Genomic DNA, 18,077 nt, shown 5'->3' on the forward strand with positions numbered 1-18,077 from the left:
CCACTATCGCTCACCTCATTCATCATCCTCGTAATCTTGCGTAGCCTTCGCTTAATCTCCATTTTTCATATAATAATCTCAATTTCAGTTAATTATCAATCCACTGAGTCATGGAGGAAAAAAAATCCTGATGGAGATGAAGTGGATGATGCTGTGTTTTAAGAGGTTGGTTAACATTACTGTAGATGGATGATGATGATGCTTTGGGATGTCGTACAAATTACAAAGTGGCAGAATAATCTCTTTAAATTCATTACTCCTGTCGTAAGTGATGCTCATCTCCAGATCAAATGACACGCCATCAATAAAAGGAAGTCGAATGGTCCCGGTGAAGCGATGAACATCCTTTTCCCAGCAAGTTCTTGTCGTTTGTTGGGTCAAATCATTTGTTTATTTCCATGTAATATAGTCCCGAGAGTATTGGCACTGCAGCCTTGATATTTCATCAAATACGTACATGCAAGGAGCAAGGCCAATGCACTGCATGCAGTCAGTTGCATATTTATAAATTCCTCTGTGTAGAATCACTAACATAAGTGCCGTACTGATGAGCTCAGAGAGGAGTTGAGATGATGTTACGAATACCACTTGAGTTCCAGGCAGGACACGGCCTGCTGCAGTATGGCAATGTAGCCTCCTTTATAGAGATTTGTTCACTCACTGCCAGAATACATTGCTCGTCTCTCAAGGTAGCAATGTTAGTTCTTAAAGTTAAAGTTAAGTTAAAGTCAAAGTCCCAATGATCGTCACACACACATCTGGGTGTGGTGAAATTTGTCTTCTGCATTTAACCCATCCCCGTGTGATTTTAATCCATCCCCTGGGGGAGAGGGGAGCAGTGAGCAGCAGCGGTGCCGCGCTCGGGAATCATTTGGTGATCTAACCCCCCAATTCCAACCCTTAATGCTGAGTGCCAAGCAGGGAGGTAATGGGTTCCATTTTTATAGTCTTTGGTATGACCCGGCCGGGGTTTGAACCCACAACCTTCCAGTCTCAGGGCGGACACTCTACCACTAGGCCACTGAGCTGAGAAATTTAAGGCCCCGGGCCTGTGCCGACCAAACTGCTTACATCACTCGCTATCTTGCACGCTCGCCGTATCGATTTTCTATTTAGCGGTCGTAAACTTTAGCAGTTTGCATTTCTAGGAAGTGATAGCTCTTCATTTTAATCTCATTTTATGTTTCTTCCCTGGCAGGAAAGAAAAGGCCATTTTGTCGCTGTGAGCTCCTAAATCCCTATTTATCGGCATCAAAACTAGTTGAAACCATTTGTAGAGTCACACATTGTCACATGGGCTAGGCTTTTGTTTGTCTTTCACAGCCACTGTACTTTGTATCTCTCTATCCCCCACAGACTCGCCTAGTGGCATTGGAGGCGGAGCTTTCTCACATCCAGGAGGTGAGCCGCCACCAGCGGAAGCGCATCGCCGACGCCCTCAACGGGCTAATGAGGGACTTGAGCGAGTTCGGCGCCATCGTGGGCGCTCGAGACATCAGGCTGGTGAGATTGGGCGCACATGTGCATTGGAGGATGAAAGGAAAACACATAACACACGCATTTAAAATTCTCTAAAAATGGTTCATATTTATAGGTGCACTTTTCAAATATTCATCAACCTCATGCAGCTGTATCAAAGTTGCACACATTGAATTATTTACCATACTGGTCTTCCTTTTTCTATCATGTTACTCTGTGTACAGCAAACCTTTAAAGTCACAAAATGTGCGAAGATGGAATTCATTCAATTTTATCGCTGTCTTGTGAAAATTGATTTTTATCTTTCCTCTGCGGAGTATTTCAGACTGTCCATTAACTTCCTGACTTCAATCACCTTTGCTTGTGTGTACAGTCCACAGAGATCACCGGCATCATCGAGGAGGAGTTCACGCTCGCCCGCCTCTACATCAGCAAGATCAAGTCAGAGGTGAAGTCCATGGTGAAGCGCTGCCGCCACTTGGGAAGCCTTCAGGCCGAGTGCCAGCGCAAGATGGAGGAGACGGGCAGGGAAATGTCCTCCTGCCATCTCCTTGTCGCACAGGTGGGATGCGAGTAACGATCGCCACATAGCAGCACACTGCAACATATTCCTGCGTCTACTCTCAGATGCACTATTTTATAGTGAGAAAGTCACCGTTTATTAATTTAACTTACAATTACAGTAGTGTGAGATCATGGGTGTCAAACTCCAGGCCCGGGGGCCATATACGGCCCACCACATCATTTTATGTGGCCCGCGAAGACAAATTGTGCATCGACTTTGTGTCATTACTAAAATAACGAATTGTCTTCACTTTTAAAAAAATTGAAATATTGCTTGCAATTTTTACTGCGATGCGGCCCGCGACAAAAATGAGTTTGACACCCCTGTATGCGTAAATAACCCTCAAGGTGCTGGGTTATAGTTGGGGGTGGGGCATGCAAATGTTTGGCTAGCTCTGGGCATTGGCAGCCCATGAACAAACATGCTCGTGCATCAGTTTCCATATTTGATAGTCAATTCATCTCTCAGCACAACGGGAGAACATAACGGCCTTGTGTGTCCAGCATAAGTTAATGCTTCATCACACTGAGTGTAAGCAAGCAGTCTTCGCCTGACTCCGGGCCAAAATAATTCTCCAAAGTGGCTAATGTGCGGGAAACGCTCCCGATAATTAGCTGCGGAGGCGTAACAAATACTCAAGTTGTGACATGAGCAAAATATCTTCAAGTGGAAAAGGTTTGTCCGAAATAGGAGTCCATTTGCAAGTCACGGTCGACGTTAATAATGGCCTACACTCTAAAAGGCGCACTTCCATTTATCGCCAGGTACATTATCCCCTTAAAAATGTTGCCGCCTTCAAATAGATGTTTTGTAATCTCTGCAGTTGAGTAAATAGGCTGGTCATTATGCTGCTGCACTGTGCACACCTCGTCGAGCTTGTTATTGGATTCTGAAAAGAGTACACTTTACTGGACAAATGTATTCCTCATTCCTGTTCAAAATGGTAAACCATTGAGTGCTTACAGAAATGGAAAGAATCCATATTAAAGCACTTTACGGTGCTGGATGGTGTCCTTATGACGGACGGACGGGCACTGTATAGTGCATTGATGTATAATTTATAGCGGCTATCGGTGACGAGTCGACGAGCAAAAGAATCATTTGTGGCAGCCCTTGATGAGAGTTGTTACTTGCATAACCTACACGGAGTGGGTTAGTGCTCAACATGGTATGCATAAAACGTGCATCTAGATCAGGGGTCACCAACCTTTCTTAAACCGAGAGCTACTTCCTGGGTACTGATTAAGGCAAAGGGCTACCAGTTTGACACAGACTTCTGAAATAGCCAATTTGCTCAATTTGGCTTTCACTATGTGTTATTATTGTCATTTCCAGTTCACATGTAAGTGTGATTTTAACAAGAATAGCAAAAATACAGTCAAACCTTGGTTTTTGACCACAATCCGTTCCAGAAGGCGGTTCGAGAAGCGAATCGGTCGAATTCCGAATCTATTTTCCCATTACAAATAATGGAAACATTTTTAATCCGTTTCAAGACAAAAAAAACCCCGCCTTTTTTAAGCATTTTTTCATTTGCGCATATTTGTCCGATCGCGCAACTGCAGCGCACCGTCGAACGCGCAACCGTAGCGTGTCGCCCACCGCGCAACTGCACCGCGCTGGTCGCATTATTGTGACAGAGCCATCGCTGAAATTTAGAAAATATTTTTAAAAGTCCTGATGTACTTTCCAAAATTTAAGTGGACCTCGGTGCGCAGGGAGCTTAATTTGGTCCAATCGCGCAACCGCAGCGCGCCGGACGCTCACTGTCGCATTGCTTTAAGAGCGTCTTTGTGTTTTAGGATGGCTTTACTGCTCCCACTTGCTTTATTTGGAGGAATGATTAGGGGTTAATAAAATCCTCAAAGTAACGAAAATACAATAACAACGGAGTCAGTCGGCATCCGGGCCACGCGGTCGGGTTTTCTCGGGTCCTCCCGGCTCATCTCGCGAGGTTCGACCTCCGAATTTTGCTCAACAACCGAAGCAAAAAAATCTAGAATTTTTTGTTAGAATTCCGATTTGTTCAAGAACCAGGACGTTCGAAAACCGAGGTTTGACTGTAAAATAAATAGATGCAGCTCACTGACAAGTGCCGCTATTTGAGCTAATTTTAGAACAGTCCTGCGGGCGACTCATGCGGTCCTCACGGGCGACCTGGTGCCCGCGGGCAACGTGTTGGTGACCCCTGATCTAGATAATGACACCTGAAGTGAAAATCTCCCGTCCTTTCCACCGTACAGAACATATTTTCAATTTGACAGAATTTGAGGGTTTAATCATTGTCTGGGGGGGCGTCTCAAACTGCTCATTCCTGTTTCTTCTCAGCACGAGGCCAAGATCCGCTTGCTGACCGAGTACGCTCAGGACGTGGAACGCAAGAGGAGGCAGCTGGAGGAAAACTACGACTCCCTAGCGGAGGAGCTGGCCCGAGTCCAAACTCAAGGTACAGCAGTGTTTTGACAAAGATGGTTGACTTTGGGTGATGATGGGTCCACCCTGCACTGGCCACCAATAAATCGCAGGATGCAACACTAACTAAATCCAAACTGCACTTTATTATAATTATTAAAGCCACATTTTTATTCAATCCAGCTGTAATTAGTGCTCAATAAATAGGTACGCCTCATACAGGATGCCAGTGAGGATAAAAAGTGACTTTTAAAGTAGAACACTGCAACTCATTAGTCCCTGAAAAGCAAATCTAATTAACCGCGAGGGCATTTCAACATTTACTTTTACACGTGCTGTGTTTACACATCTTGCTTTACTTGCTGGCTCAGGATGACAGATAAGAAATGAAAGAGCAGCAATCAAACACGTATTTGGCGAAGGAGGGTTCTATTGATATCTGTCGAGCAAAAAAGCAGATTTAAGATGTGATTAATCAGCACTGAGAGCAAATCTAGTCCAAGCAGACGTCAGCAGAGAATAGACAGCACAATGTGTGACTTCTTTACTAGTCAATTAGATGACATGCATAAAGTCAACTTTATTTAAGTGAATATAGATAGCCTTTATTCACAAATAAAAAGTCTCAAAGGGCTTCACATGCCTACAGTTGATGAACTTAATGATACCGTTGGGATAAAATGCAATAAAAGGCAAGGAAATGAATAGAATGATGATGGGGAAAAAAAGCTGGACAGGTTGATGTGCCTTCAAGAAATTGTTCCTGAGGGCCTCCTTTCACAGAAACTCAACTGGTGGATTAGTTTGAGGAGCAGTCGAATCAAATCAATATGTTGGCTACTCCGCTACTAACAAATCAGTTTTCTTAATTGCCGATTTTGCTGGAATTAGTTGATACGACAGAAATCTTTGAAGTTTTATTGTGCATTGGAACGATTCAGAAAATGGATGGATGGATGGATGGATGGACGGACGGATTACTGCTGAGTATTAGTGAGTGTATATGTGTGAATGTGTGTATGCGTGTGTGTGTGTGGGTATGTGTGAGACATAAAAATCCCAGAATCCCTCCCAGAACCATAAAGATAACACTGCATGGTGGGAAGGGGCGCCACTCAACAACCAGAAAATCCAATCATGTGCATGTGTGTCTTACAGAAACCGCGTCACACTTGACCAGCGAGGAGAATGGCTCCGCCCAGGGATGCCATGACATCCAGGTAACCATGACAACGACAAAAGAAATTAACCTTAAGCAGCGGCCATTTTTCACGTCGCTATCAGCTAGCGACCGGCTGCCGGTGTTTATATTTGTGTGTGTGTGTGTGTATGTGTGTGTGTGTTTTGCTCTACTCCAACTGCATGGGCTTTGTTTGTATTCCATCTGTGTTCTACGTATCGCTTCTGTGCACATCCAAATCGATTCGCTGTTTGTCCACTATTGTGTAAACAACACCACCTGTGTCATAAGTGCATACTGATTTATTTCCATCTTATCCAATTTTAAAAACGTTAGACTTCACACATGAAGAAAAAATGAGTACCTGTGTGTAAGATGGATATATTAGTAGCAAGAATGGCACTATGAGAGGCTGCATGGTGCCTCAGGGTAAGAAAGAGCAGTAGCAGACCTAAAACCCGCTAAAATCCTTTCACACTGCCTGTCAAAGCAGATTTTTCCACCATCTTATTGCTCTTTTTAGTGTGAGACGTGATCACAGTGTGAAAAAGGCTCGTATGCTTCCAAAATGGTCGTCAAAATAATGGTAGTCAATTATTTTGGTACACTTTTCAAATTTATATTTGTATATTAATTATTATATTATTTATATATTATACGTATATATTATATTATTATTATATTATTTATATATATTATATTAATATTCTTAATATATTAATAATACTCTTTATGCACTTGTATATGTACACTGAAAAACCAAACCCAAGTGCTAAGTGGTCTTAATTGTTCTTCCTCTTTCAGAAGGTTCTGGAGCAGCAGCTGGAAACGCATCGCACGGCACGCAACGAGCAGCTCGGCCACCTCCGTGACAAGATCAATGAGCAGCAGAGGATCATCAACGACTTAACCCAGTCAGTGCCTCCTTTATGAAATACATCACCTCGTGATATAAAGAGAAGTAGTAAAAGTGCTAATAGAATATCATCAAAATATAAGATATAAAATGTCCTTTTGTGTGTGCATCCATTCAGCTGGAACCAGAAGCAGGAACTGGAGCTGGAGCAACTGCACGACGACTATGAGCGTCTCCGCGGTCGAGAGCATCAAAAGAGCAGACAGCTGGAGGAGCTGACGTGAGTTGCCTCTTTTTCTTTTTTTTTTTTTTGGGCTGACGTTTAAACTCTTGCCCTTGTGGGAAAGCCTGCGGGCCATCTGCCTCTTTTGTTTCATATCCTCCATTTTAGTCCCATTCATGCTTCTATATTTCTGTCATTTTCTCAACAGTAGTCAGGAGCAACCTAATGACCTGAAAAAGCCTTTGGCAGGAAAAAAAAGATTCCAGGTTTTGTCCTATAAGGAATTTGTCCAAATGAGGTCCAATTAGAAGTGTGCGTGTGTGCAATGCTTGTCTACAATTTCAAATGTGGGCGTATCTTGGAGTCAAAGTTTGATGAGTATGTCGTGAATCTGGAGCCCGTTAATGGCTGCTCACGGTTTTAATTATTGTAGTGACTGTGGTCGTATACAACGACGCCCTCATGTAGCTAAATAATAAGCTGTAACGACACCACTTTACAATAAGCGCCTTGGTAAGTGATCAATAAAGACGTTTACAATGTTGTAAAATATTAATAACAGTTATAAATGGCTTTCTATGGTTTTCGGTCGCAGGTGGTGGCTCACTTTCACGAAATTTTAAGCCACCGTTTCTCCGTCCGTCCTCACACATTGGGTTCATTTTAATATTGCATCTGTGTAAAGTCAGGGACATTTTTCCCATCCGTTTCTCAGCCGCCAAATAGGCTGACCATTGCAGCACATTGCATCACAGATTTCTTCATTCCTTAAAAAAAAAAAAAAAAAGCTTCAGACAAGTGCAACTTGGAAGTTAATTGTGAATTCTTCATCTTCCCGGCACCCTTTAGTTTTCTCCACGAGAGACACGAGCAGTCCAAGCAGGACCTCAAAGGCCTGGAAGAGACAGTGGTAAGTCTTGGATCACCTCTGCGGTCACCGACAGACCATATGCTAATAATTTTCCATTTGTAGGCCCGTGAGCTGCACACCCTCCACAACCTACGCAGGTTTTTTGTCCAAGACCTCACCACTCGCGTTAGAAAGGTAAGCCATAATAATGAGAAGCTTTGGGAAGTGAAGGAGCTCACCACCACAACACACAAAGCTCCATGTGGACTTGCCTTAAAGGTTTATGTCCATCCATCTTTTGGCCCAGCTTGTACTGAATATAATGCTTGTTGTTTTTACCGGCAGAGTGCAGAGATGGAGCGTGACAGCAGTGGCGGCTACATCACCCAGAAGCAAAAGATTTCCTTTTTGGAGAATAACCTTGACCAGCTAACAAAGGTCCACAAGCAGGTAATTCCAGCCGGGATATACCAACACAACAGAGTTACAAAGTCATTAGCTGTCCTCTGTTCAAAATGAGAACATAGCGTACGTATTGTTTGTATTGCACGCAAGCCCGAAACGACACCTTTGGAAGGCAAGAAAAAAAAAAATCCAAGGCAAATAAATTAAAAGTTAGCGTGCTGTGTAAGCGTGCGTTGTCGCCGTGCTCCTTTGGGTGAGAGCATCTCTCAAGATCATCAATCAGCCGTGCGCAGCGAATTTACCCAAGCGTCTCCTTGAGAAAATAAATATATAAATTCATTAAAATGAAATTTCAAAAAAAGCAAAGCACAGCAGCAAGGTGCCCTCAGGGAAACCAAGCAGCACAGCAGAAAAGTGTTGCTTGGATTTTTGTGAAAGCAAATGAATTCACACTCAAGCAGATTCACACAAACATTGCGGTAGACACATTTTCCTTTGTGTGCAAAAAGTTCCAAACGCTGACTTTAACCTTCAATAAACTTTCACGAAGCACAATGTCACTGTCAGGGTACTTATTATGTTAACAGTTTAACATAACAACAGGGAAAGACACGAAACCTTAACTTTGATGCAATCACTCTCAAATAATAAAAATAATCTTACCATGTACGAGTTATGTCTGTAATTTTTTAAATTATACGACTTCCATTGTGGCCGGCATAAACAAATATAGTGGACTTGAGGCCGGAGTTGTTCTTAATGACCGCCGCAGTGATCTAATCGTACTATGACTTGCCTCCTGCTGATGCCGGAGGAATTGAGCACCGACTCAGTGGTCGTAAATCAACAAACTCCAGGACTAAGCACGGCGCTCTCTGCACTGCAGTTACACCAAAGCTGCAAACCGCTTTCGCATAGGGCACACATGGTGGCTCCATGCTGTATGAAATGGGGGTTACCCGAGGTTAGAGACGAGAACTGTACAATCCCTGTCTCCTCTTTTAACGACACTGCGGTAAATCACACCAAGAGCAATTACTTCACCTATATTCCTTATCAAATGTACCTCTTAAAAAAGTCTTTTAAATCAACCTTACTTGCTTGTCGACAAATGTCATTGTCCTAAAACCAGTTGTAAAAATATTATCTGCCTTGACCAAGGCGTTTAATTGACTCCGTATTCCAAATCATGTTTCCCTCTTGAAAAGGATGGTAATCCCATTAATTTGTCACAGGGCCTTCCGAAAAGGGAAAGGAAAATAGTAATAAAAATAAATATAGTAAGGTTAAGAGGGGCAGTAGAACCTGAGGTGAGTAGAGTAGCCAATGTTACTTAAGAATATTGTTACTTTGGACAATAGGACTTAAATAAAAGCAAAAACAATAGTCCTTGAAATGATTACTTTAGTAAGAATAAACAGATATTTTGTGGAAAAGAAAACTACTCTATAGTACTATATGACTGCATGAAAAATAATGAAGAACAAAAATGAAATTTATTTTTCCATTTAGTGTCAGGGGGCGAATGTTTCTGTAACCCATGTTGATTTTACGAGATGGCTTTGTTGTTTGTGTCACAGCTAGTACATGACAACGCCGACCTCCGTTGTGAGCTCCCAAAGCTGGAGAAGCGTCTTCGCTCCACCGCTGAGCGAGTCAAGGCCTTGGAGGGCGCCCTGAAGGAGGCCAAAGAGGGAGCCATGAAGGACCGACAGCACTACCAGCAGGAGGTGGAGCGCATCAAGGACGTCATGATGAGAGCCAGGCATCCCTTCCGCCGACCTCACGCCGCACATATCGGTACCTTGCATTTGCTAAATTCAAAGCTAGGTCTAAGTGCTCAAGTGCTGGTTGGGGATATATTGCTGTGGAGGTTCCACTACATTCCAAAAATCACAAAACTTGCACAATGTAATCACGGAGCAGTGATTATTTCTAAAATATTCATTGGAAAGGAAAGAGCAGAATCAAAACATTTGGTTGCTGAAAATGTGTAGGCCTGTCTCAAATGAACTTAAGTGTACTTAGGATATAGTGAGAGTTATTGCAAAGCAGTGGTGCATAAATATATATACATTATTAAAAATGGATGCAGAGTTTCATCTAATTGCTATGTAGATTATAATAGAACATAAGAGATGACATATGTGATTATTAACTTTTCGTGTGATGCCTGCTGTCTGTGTGTTTCATCACTCTCGCAGCTGATAATTGCTCTTGAATTGCACCGTGAGAAAGCTCTCAGTGTGTGTATGTGTGTGTGTGTGGTGTGTGTGTATGCGTGTGTGTGCGAGAGCTTGTATAAGTTATGAATTTCAATAAGATTTGAAAAGGGAAAAGGGCCCGAAACTCAAAATTGCTTTTTTTGATACAGTTCAAGGATGGACTTGAGTGTTGTTGTTTATTTGAAGATGTTATCCATTATGCATTTTATTTCCTACAAACCAGCAGCGGTCTGACAATGTGGCCACCCATGAACAAGTGCATGAGCAAAAACAAGAATTGTGTTATTTTAACCATGGAGGCACAGAGGTTTGGGTAGCTTTGACTCTGTATTTATTAGAGGTCAGGCATTTATTTTATGTATGATATAAAATTATATTTATATTGTAATGAATTATTTATTTATTCATTTATTTATTTCTCTATTAAGTGAACGACACGCCGGGCATATGTTTAAGCAGATGTGCCTGTACATTATCATCATATATTGATGGTGATTTTGCTTTTTACAAATGTCGATCTAAGCATGTTTTCTCTTTAACAGCCAAGCCAGTGCGTCCCGGCCACCACTCGCCCACGCACGCCATCTTCACCCGCGGCCTCAGCGAGCACCCGGTTTCAATGGGTTCCAATGCTCCCCGCAGCAACCCGCCAGCTTCACAAGCTGCTGCCTTGGCACCAGAAAGTGATCGCTCCGCCTCAGAAACCAATCAGAATCAACCCGCCGGAGGCTTGGACCACCAAAATAATGCCCCGGACATGTGAGTAAGGGACAGGTGTGACGGCCTCACACTTGACATACATTAACTCCATAAACAGATCGTGTGCAGCTCAGTACACCAACGTAAATGTGAGTGTAATGGAAAAACAAAACCAACAGAAGCAACTAGTGCAGGGCTAAAGCAACATCCAACAACCTTTAAACAGCCTCTCGCAAGCTCTCCAAATGGAGCCAGAGCAATAACAAATGTCTTGAGGATTTTTTATTGCACAATAACTCACACCCTTTTAACTGGTCTGGTTAAACTCTTCTGCATTCATTTATTTCTCAATAAGAAAACAAACGACTGTTGTTGCACAAAGATTTTGTTACAGTGTTTACCGGGAAAATTGTCTACTGCGCTTCGCCGTTTCAGCCTTATTGCATCAAGAACTGACTTCACCTCATAATGACAATTGGAAAAAGTTTATTTATTTATTAGTTTATTTATTTATTTAAACCAAAAATAAAACAAGAAATCGCATGCATTGGTAGTATGTGTATATATGTACATACATTCATACATACTTCTATATTTATATTTAATATATGTATATACATACGTGTATATATGATGTGATTTATTTAATTGTATTTTTTTTAAAGGATAATCTGCTCCTTGCATTTATCTGTTTCTTTTTGAATGTCATTAAAAGTCTTCCCGTTTACACAAAAGCGAAGCAGGGTTTTTTTTTCCCCCTGACTGTGCAAAATGTGTACTGTGTTGTTTTTTTTTTTTTGCCTACCGTTACATTCCCGTGGCTTTGTGTTCTGCTGATGCACAAATCAAAGCTGAAGACTTTGTGAATGCTTATGTGCTTCTCTTCTTGCTGTTTGTAGGCCTCCGCCTCGCCAAGCCAACACCGCCGAGATGCTCGATTCAGAAAACGGTGAGCTTCCAACCTCATGGAGCCGGTTAAGTCATATTTGTCTCGGGAGTCTCACTCAGAAAGTTCTTCTCAGCAACATTGCCTCCTTTTTTTGTTTTGGTTGCGGTGACCAATGTGGTAGAGTCCATATTTTGTCGCAATAAATGCACGTCACCCAGAGACATTTCATAGATGACGTCCATGATACGAGGTTGGCAAAGGCTTCTGGAGGCGACAGATAAGAGTAGCTCTGTCGGTCCATGTCTGGCTCTGAGCAAATAATGGTGGTTGCTCAGTAACAGTCAAAAGTGAAGCAAAGCTGGCACGCTGGAACTGGATTTAGCTTTTTTTGTGTATTGTAGCTAGGCTATTAGAAATAGCAATAGTAAACAGAATTGAACGTCCCAAAGATGGCAAAAAAATATTTTGAATCTAGGGATTCTATTGAGATGCCACACTATTTTAATAAATTAATACCTCTGACATTATCCATTAAAAATGGACTATAAATAACATTGTCAATATGGCATTTTGGACACAGCTTCTAAAGTAGCTGTGCTGCAGTGTCCTGGTTCTTTCCACTCCCTTCGATGCATATATTTGGACTCGTGTGCGGTGAATTTCAATAAGAGCAGTAAAAACTGTGAACACGGTGTACCTCCAAAGTCCTCCATTGGTACATTTCATGAAACGAAGCTCGCCGGTGGCTTTTAGAGCTTCATTATCTGCCATACACTTTGCCCACGAATGCCTGGATGGTTGAGAAATCTGGACATCCGTGAGATTCATTACATTAATGTAAAGTGCCAGGAAATTTTATGACGGCTCTGGATATGAATAACAACGAGTCAGTCTATTGTCGTTCCCACATTAGGTACAGTGTAATAATATTACATTCAACGTTTTTTTAGCTATACGAGAGCATTTAAATACCCACAATCACCCATAAGAATGTTTTATCCATCTGAGCTGAGCATTATTAAAAGTTATTCGACTGGGATTTTCTACCTAATAAAGTGCACCTTTCTTTTCCAAGACCACGAGAAGCCAAAATGGCGATGATTCCCTTTCCAAGTAGTTCACGGACACAAGATGAGACAAAATGCAGTGGGTACTTCTCCTGCAAGCGCCCGGTTAATTAGATTTACTCAATTGTTCTCCACGGACTTCAGCCATAATGCGTTAGCAGTGCTTTTCTGTTAGTGTTTAGTTAATAATAAATAACATTATGCAGAGCAGATTCTGTAGTCAGTGGGAGTTCAAGAAGAAAATGTCATCGTAATCATTTCTGCTAATGTTGAAAATGACCATTGACCTTTAAAAGTTTCGATGATTATCTAAAAAAGCACTCTGATGGAAAATAAATGAGGCTTGTTATTTCGCGGGAGTGTCAGGGAACATTATGAACGAATAAAAACAAACCTGACATTAGCTGGGTACTAATTGTCCCTTCCATATAAAATTAAAGTCACACAGTTTGCAAAAGTGATGACTGCACTTATATTCTAGATGTTGTTGATCCACACTTCTTCTATAGTCACTCAGCTGGTCACTTCCACTTTTGAACCAATCATTGTAGCACCGAGAGCAAAACAAAGTTGACGTTTTCAAGAGCTGGAGGACAAACTATACTCAGTGGTAAAAACACGGCACGTCACACTGGTCATATACCGCTGTGGGATGTCATTGCACTCTTTGAGTCAACAGTCAATGTGGTTGATGCGCATGCTGCGTAATCCACTTAAGTATATTGAAGGAAGTTGATTTTAAATGCATGTGACACTGTTGCTCACTGTGCACGAGCCTGCAGCCGCCCCTCACACACCTCTATGTGTCCACAGGGAACACCACAGACATCAACGACAACAGGTAAGATGAGAACTAGTTAATCAACTAGCTCATAGATAAATCACCTGATCACATTCCCATTTACCCAGCATGCACCTCTTGTGTTGTACAATCACTGATCTGCTTCCCTCACTGGGTCACACTCAGCTTCATCACATGATGATAATGATGATGATTGTGTTTGTTCTCCGTGGGCCAGCATGCGTATGAACGGCCACAGCGTATCTACCGCTGACGTCTGTGACAATCGGGACCTGAGCAAATTGGACAATTTGCACTCCGGAGGCCACCTAATAGAAAAGCTAGCAGGTAAGGAATCCTTAGCTCTCCTGAGTAATGTCTTTACCGTTTATTTGGCTGTGACCAGTCGTCGTTGACAACTTTGCCCTCCAGAAGCCATTTACACATCTATTCTCTTGAGTGCTTGAATGGCACAGCGTGTTTGTGTTGTAGCCTACGTTGTTCTTCATTCTGCACTGCACCAATCATTTGCAGTGTATGTGTATAAAACACATTTATTTTCATAATGAATTGATTGACTGTTAATGTTAATTCACACATTTTATGAATTTGCTGCAAAACTTTGCTTCTGATGTTTTTTTCGCTGCATTTGACACTGTGTGGAAGCTGCACGTGGCCCCCCCAGAGGGCTCCGTGCACATCCCAAATACACCTCACCATTTTCCCGCCAACCGCAAATGACGGTTGACACGTTTCTCCTGGGGAAGTGAGCTCACTTGGTAGCGTCTCTTCGTTTCTGCCATCTGCCTTTTGCTTTGCTCTTATGTCACTCACTGGTGCTCTTTTTCTTTTTCCCCTTCTCTCTCTCTCTCTTTCTTGATCTAAATCTGTATGCAGATCCGTCGTCTTTGTAGCTTCGTCCTCACCTGCTGAAACATGCCTCTATCTTCCTCTTCCTATTTTGTAATATCAAAGGAATGCATGTCACATAAAATGAAATATGCAGTGCTGGAGGTGACCGCTAGTTGGCACTGTTTGTCTTACTTACCAATTACCGTATTTTCCGCCCTAAAAGGCGCACCGGGTTATAAGGCGCACCTTCAATGAACGGCCCATTTTAAAACTTTGTCCATATATAAGGCGCACCGGCTTATAAGGCGCATAAAATAGAAGCTATACTGCATCAAACTGAGGTTGACTAGGGTTGCGGTATGCATCCACTAGCCAATAACCAACGAGCCCTCTATAAACAATCGCGTTTCTCAAACGATCTCCTATAAAATGATCAGAACTGACTAAAGTTCGATCTAACGCATTGGTACGACTTACCTATGTTTCCCTTCCATATCGATCCGTAGATTTACTCGAAACATTAACAGAGCAGCCTATTTTGACATGAAATAGCCTGGTACGTATAGCAGCTATCGCAATAGCATTAGCCATCCGCAAAGTCTCACGAGCCTCAGCGAAGTGTAAACAATCGCGTTTCTCAAACGATCTCCTATAAAATGATCGGAACTGACTAAAGTTCGATCCAACGCATTGGTACTACTTACCTATGTTTCCCTTCCATATCGATCCGTAGATTTACTCGAAACATTAACAGAGCAGCCTATTTTGACATGAAATAGCCTGGTACGTATAGCAGCTATCGCAATAGCATTAGCCATCCGCAAAGTCTCACGAGCCTCACCTCGCAATCTCCCATGAGCCTCAGCAAAGTGTAAACAATCGCGTTTCTCAAACGATCTCCTATAAAATGATCGGAACTGACTAAAGTTCGATCCAACGCATTGGTACTACTTACCTATGTTTCCCTTCCATATCGATCCGTAGATTTACTCGAAACATTAACAGAGCAGCCTATTTTGACATGAAATAGCCTGGTACGTATAGCAGCTATCGCAATAGCATTAGCCATCCGCAAAGTCTCACGAGCCTCACCTCGCAATCTCCCATGAGCCTCAGCAAAGTGTAAACAATCGCGTTTCTCAAACGATCTCCTATAAAATGATCGGAACTGACTAAAGTTCGATCTAACGCATTGGTACTACTTACCTATGTTTCCCTTCCATATCGATCCGTAGATTTACTCGAAACATTAACAGAGCAGCCTATTTTGACATGAAATAGCCTGGTACGTATAGCAGCTATCGCAATAGCATTAGCCATCCGCAAAGTCTCACGAGCCTCACCTCGCAATCTCCCATGAGCCTCAGCAAAGTGTAAACAATCGCGTTTCTCAAACGATCTCCTATAAAATGATCGGAACTGACTAAAGTTCGATCCAACGCATTTGTACTACTTACCTATGTTTCCCTTCCATATCGATCCGTAGATTTACTCGAAACATTAACAGAGCAGCCTATTTTGACATGAAATAGCCTGGTACGTATAGCAGCTATCGCAATAGCATTAGCCATCCGCAAAGTCTCACGAGCCTCACCTCGCAATCTCCCATGAGCCTCAGCAAAGTGTAAACAATCGCGTTTCTCAAACGATCTCCTATAAAATGATCGGAACTGACTAAAGTTCGATCCAACGCATTTGTACTACTTACCTATGTTTCCCTTCCATATCGATCCGTAGATTTACTCGAAACATTAACAGAGCAGCCTATTTTGACATGAAATAGCCTGGTACGTATAGCAGCTATCGCAATAGCATTAGCCATCCGCAAAGTCTCACGAGCCTCACCTCGCAATCTCCCATGAGCCTCAGCAAAGTGTAAACAATCGCGTTTCTCAAACGATCTCCTATAAAATGATCGGAACTGACTAAAGTTCGATCCAACGCATTTGTACTACTTACCTATGTTTCCCTTCCATATCGATCCGTAGATTTACTCGAAACATTAACAGAGCAGCCTATTTTGACATGAAATAGCCTGGTACGTATAGCAGCTATCGCAATAGCATTAGCCATCCGCAAAGTCTCACGAGCCTCACCTCGCAATCTCCCATGAGCCTCAGCAAAGTGTAAACAATCGCGTTTCTCAAACGATCTCCTATAAAATGATCGGAACTGACTAAAGTTCGATCTAACGCATTGGTACTACTTACCTATGTTTCCCTTCCATATCGATCCGTAGATTTACTGGAAACATTAACAGAGCAGCCTATTTTGACAGGAAATAGCCTCGCGGGTACAACAGCTATTCGGTGACGCCCCCTGACTACAGTTGCCGTAATGCTGGGAAGCGATGCGACCTTGTAATTTATTAGTCGTACTAAAACGTACTGAAACATTTTGGCAGAGCACTGTGTACAACCAGTATGGATCAACAAATTCATCAGTTGATCCATATATAAGGCGCACTGGCCTATAAGGCGCACTGTCGGCTTTTGAGAAAATTTTAGGTTTTTAGGTGCGCCTTTTAGGGCGGAAAATACGGTATTGTGTTTTTTTAACTTTTTTTTTTTAAATCATGATTATATTTCTTCAAATAGCACCCCTTACTACAGTGATTCATGTTCCCATAGATTTGGATGGGTGGTCGCCCCACAATGTTGTGCGTGTTTATGTTCACGCAACATTTTAGTGCTACTTAATCTGCCTCACTAATTACTGTTTTGTGATATGGAGAATGTGTCTTTAATGGCGATTAGCAAGGCAGAAGACACATGGTTGTTCCACAATGTTGTGTTCTGGGGAGCGACACAACATAGTTTGGCCCAGTCTTCCTCGCTGGTTGCCATTTTTGCATAATAATCATTTTTATCTTATTTTGAACTTTTAATTTCACTTTACACGGCCACTATATGAGGAAATATAGTACTGCAACTACTGATGTATTGACTTTTTTTTTCCACCATACACTGTCTGATTTTCTACCAACTCTATCAGGTGGTATGTTAATGTGTACTACTCTATGTCCCCACCAAATCCCTGCAGGTACGTAAATGTGCTAAAAAATAAAAATATTGAGTGAAAAAAACTACATATTTTTACATATATACAAAGATAAAAAATATATGAGAATATAGTAATTTGAAATTTCTTTGCTGGACCTTGTCATTGTGGTTACTCAGAGGATTGAATTATGCATCTGTTGGGTCTATTTTTAGCCTTGAATGAATGCATGTTTTAGAGCGTACTCCCTGCAGTGTGCATATGTGTGTGCCAGTGTGGTTGCATTTGTGTTTATAGTACCTTGTCAGAAGGTTCAAAGAATATATACATACATACGTATATCAAATAGGATCAGGCTTATTCCCAAATGCGAATTCTGAAATGCTGCCAGGTTCACAATGCTCACCTCAATCAAAAGTGTCAATCATAATGTTCTCAAATGACCTATTCCACAAACTGATGGCATTATTAAAATGAAAATGTAGGGGGGGGGTTTCTGCCTGGATTCCATTATATTTATAGTTGTATTTACAAGTTAGTCTATGGGAGCATTGGCGAGGATTGATAAATGACTTCTTTGCCCATCACGTCACT

The 18,077-nt window shown here is 42.0% G+C and overlaps 1 protein-coding gene across 1 annotated transcript in view; it reads left to right on the forward strand.

Moving 5' to 3' along the window:
• The window catches only part of kif5ab (kinesin family member 5A, b), a 40,940-nt gene extending 26,330 nt beyond the window's left edge, over positions 1-14,610 (forward strand). Inside the window, exons 15-29 of the mRNA XM_037252286.1 lie at positions 1,357-1,503; positions 1,853-2,041; positions 4,373-4,490; positions 5,615-5,676; positions 6,441-6,550; positions 6,671-6,772; positions 7,565-7,625; positions 7,689-7,760; positions 7,911-8,015; positions 9,551-9,770; positions 10,738-10,954; positions 11,794-11,843; positions 13,664-13,691; positions 13,870-13,979; positions 14,529-14,610. Coding sequence (XP_037108181.1) covers positions 1,357-1,503; positions 1,853-2,041; positions 4,373-4,490; positions 5,615-5,676; positions 6,441-6,550; positions 6,671-6,772; positions 7,565-7,625; positions 7,689-7,760; positions 7,911-8,015; positions 9,551-9,770; positions 10,738-10,954; positions 11,794-11,843; positions 13,664-13,691; positions 13,870-13,979; positions 14,529-14,545 — 1,608 coding nt within the window. The 3' untranslated portion in view covers positions 14,546-14,610. The remainder of the gene's footprint in view (positions 1-1,356; positions 1,504-1,852; positions 2,042-4,372; positions 4,491-5,614; positions 5,677-6,440; positions 6,551-6,670; positions 6,773-7,564; positions 7,626-7,688; positions 7,761-7,910; positions 8,016-9,550; positions 9,771-10,737; positions 10,955-11,793; positions 11,844-13,663; positions 13,692-13,869; positions 13,980-14,528) is intronic.
• Positions 14,611-18,077: the final 3,467 nt, after the last annotated feature.

This window comes from Syngnathus acus, chromosome 5, assembly GCF_901709675.1.
Source record: "Syngnathus acus chromosome 5, fSynAcu1.2, whole genome shotgun sequence".
NCBI classification, from domain to species: Eukaryota; Metazoa; Chordata; class Actinopteri; order Syngnathiformes; family Syngnathidae; genus Syngnathus; species Syngnathus acus.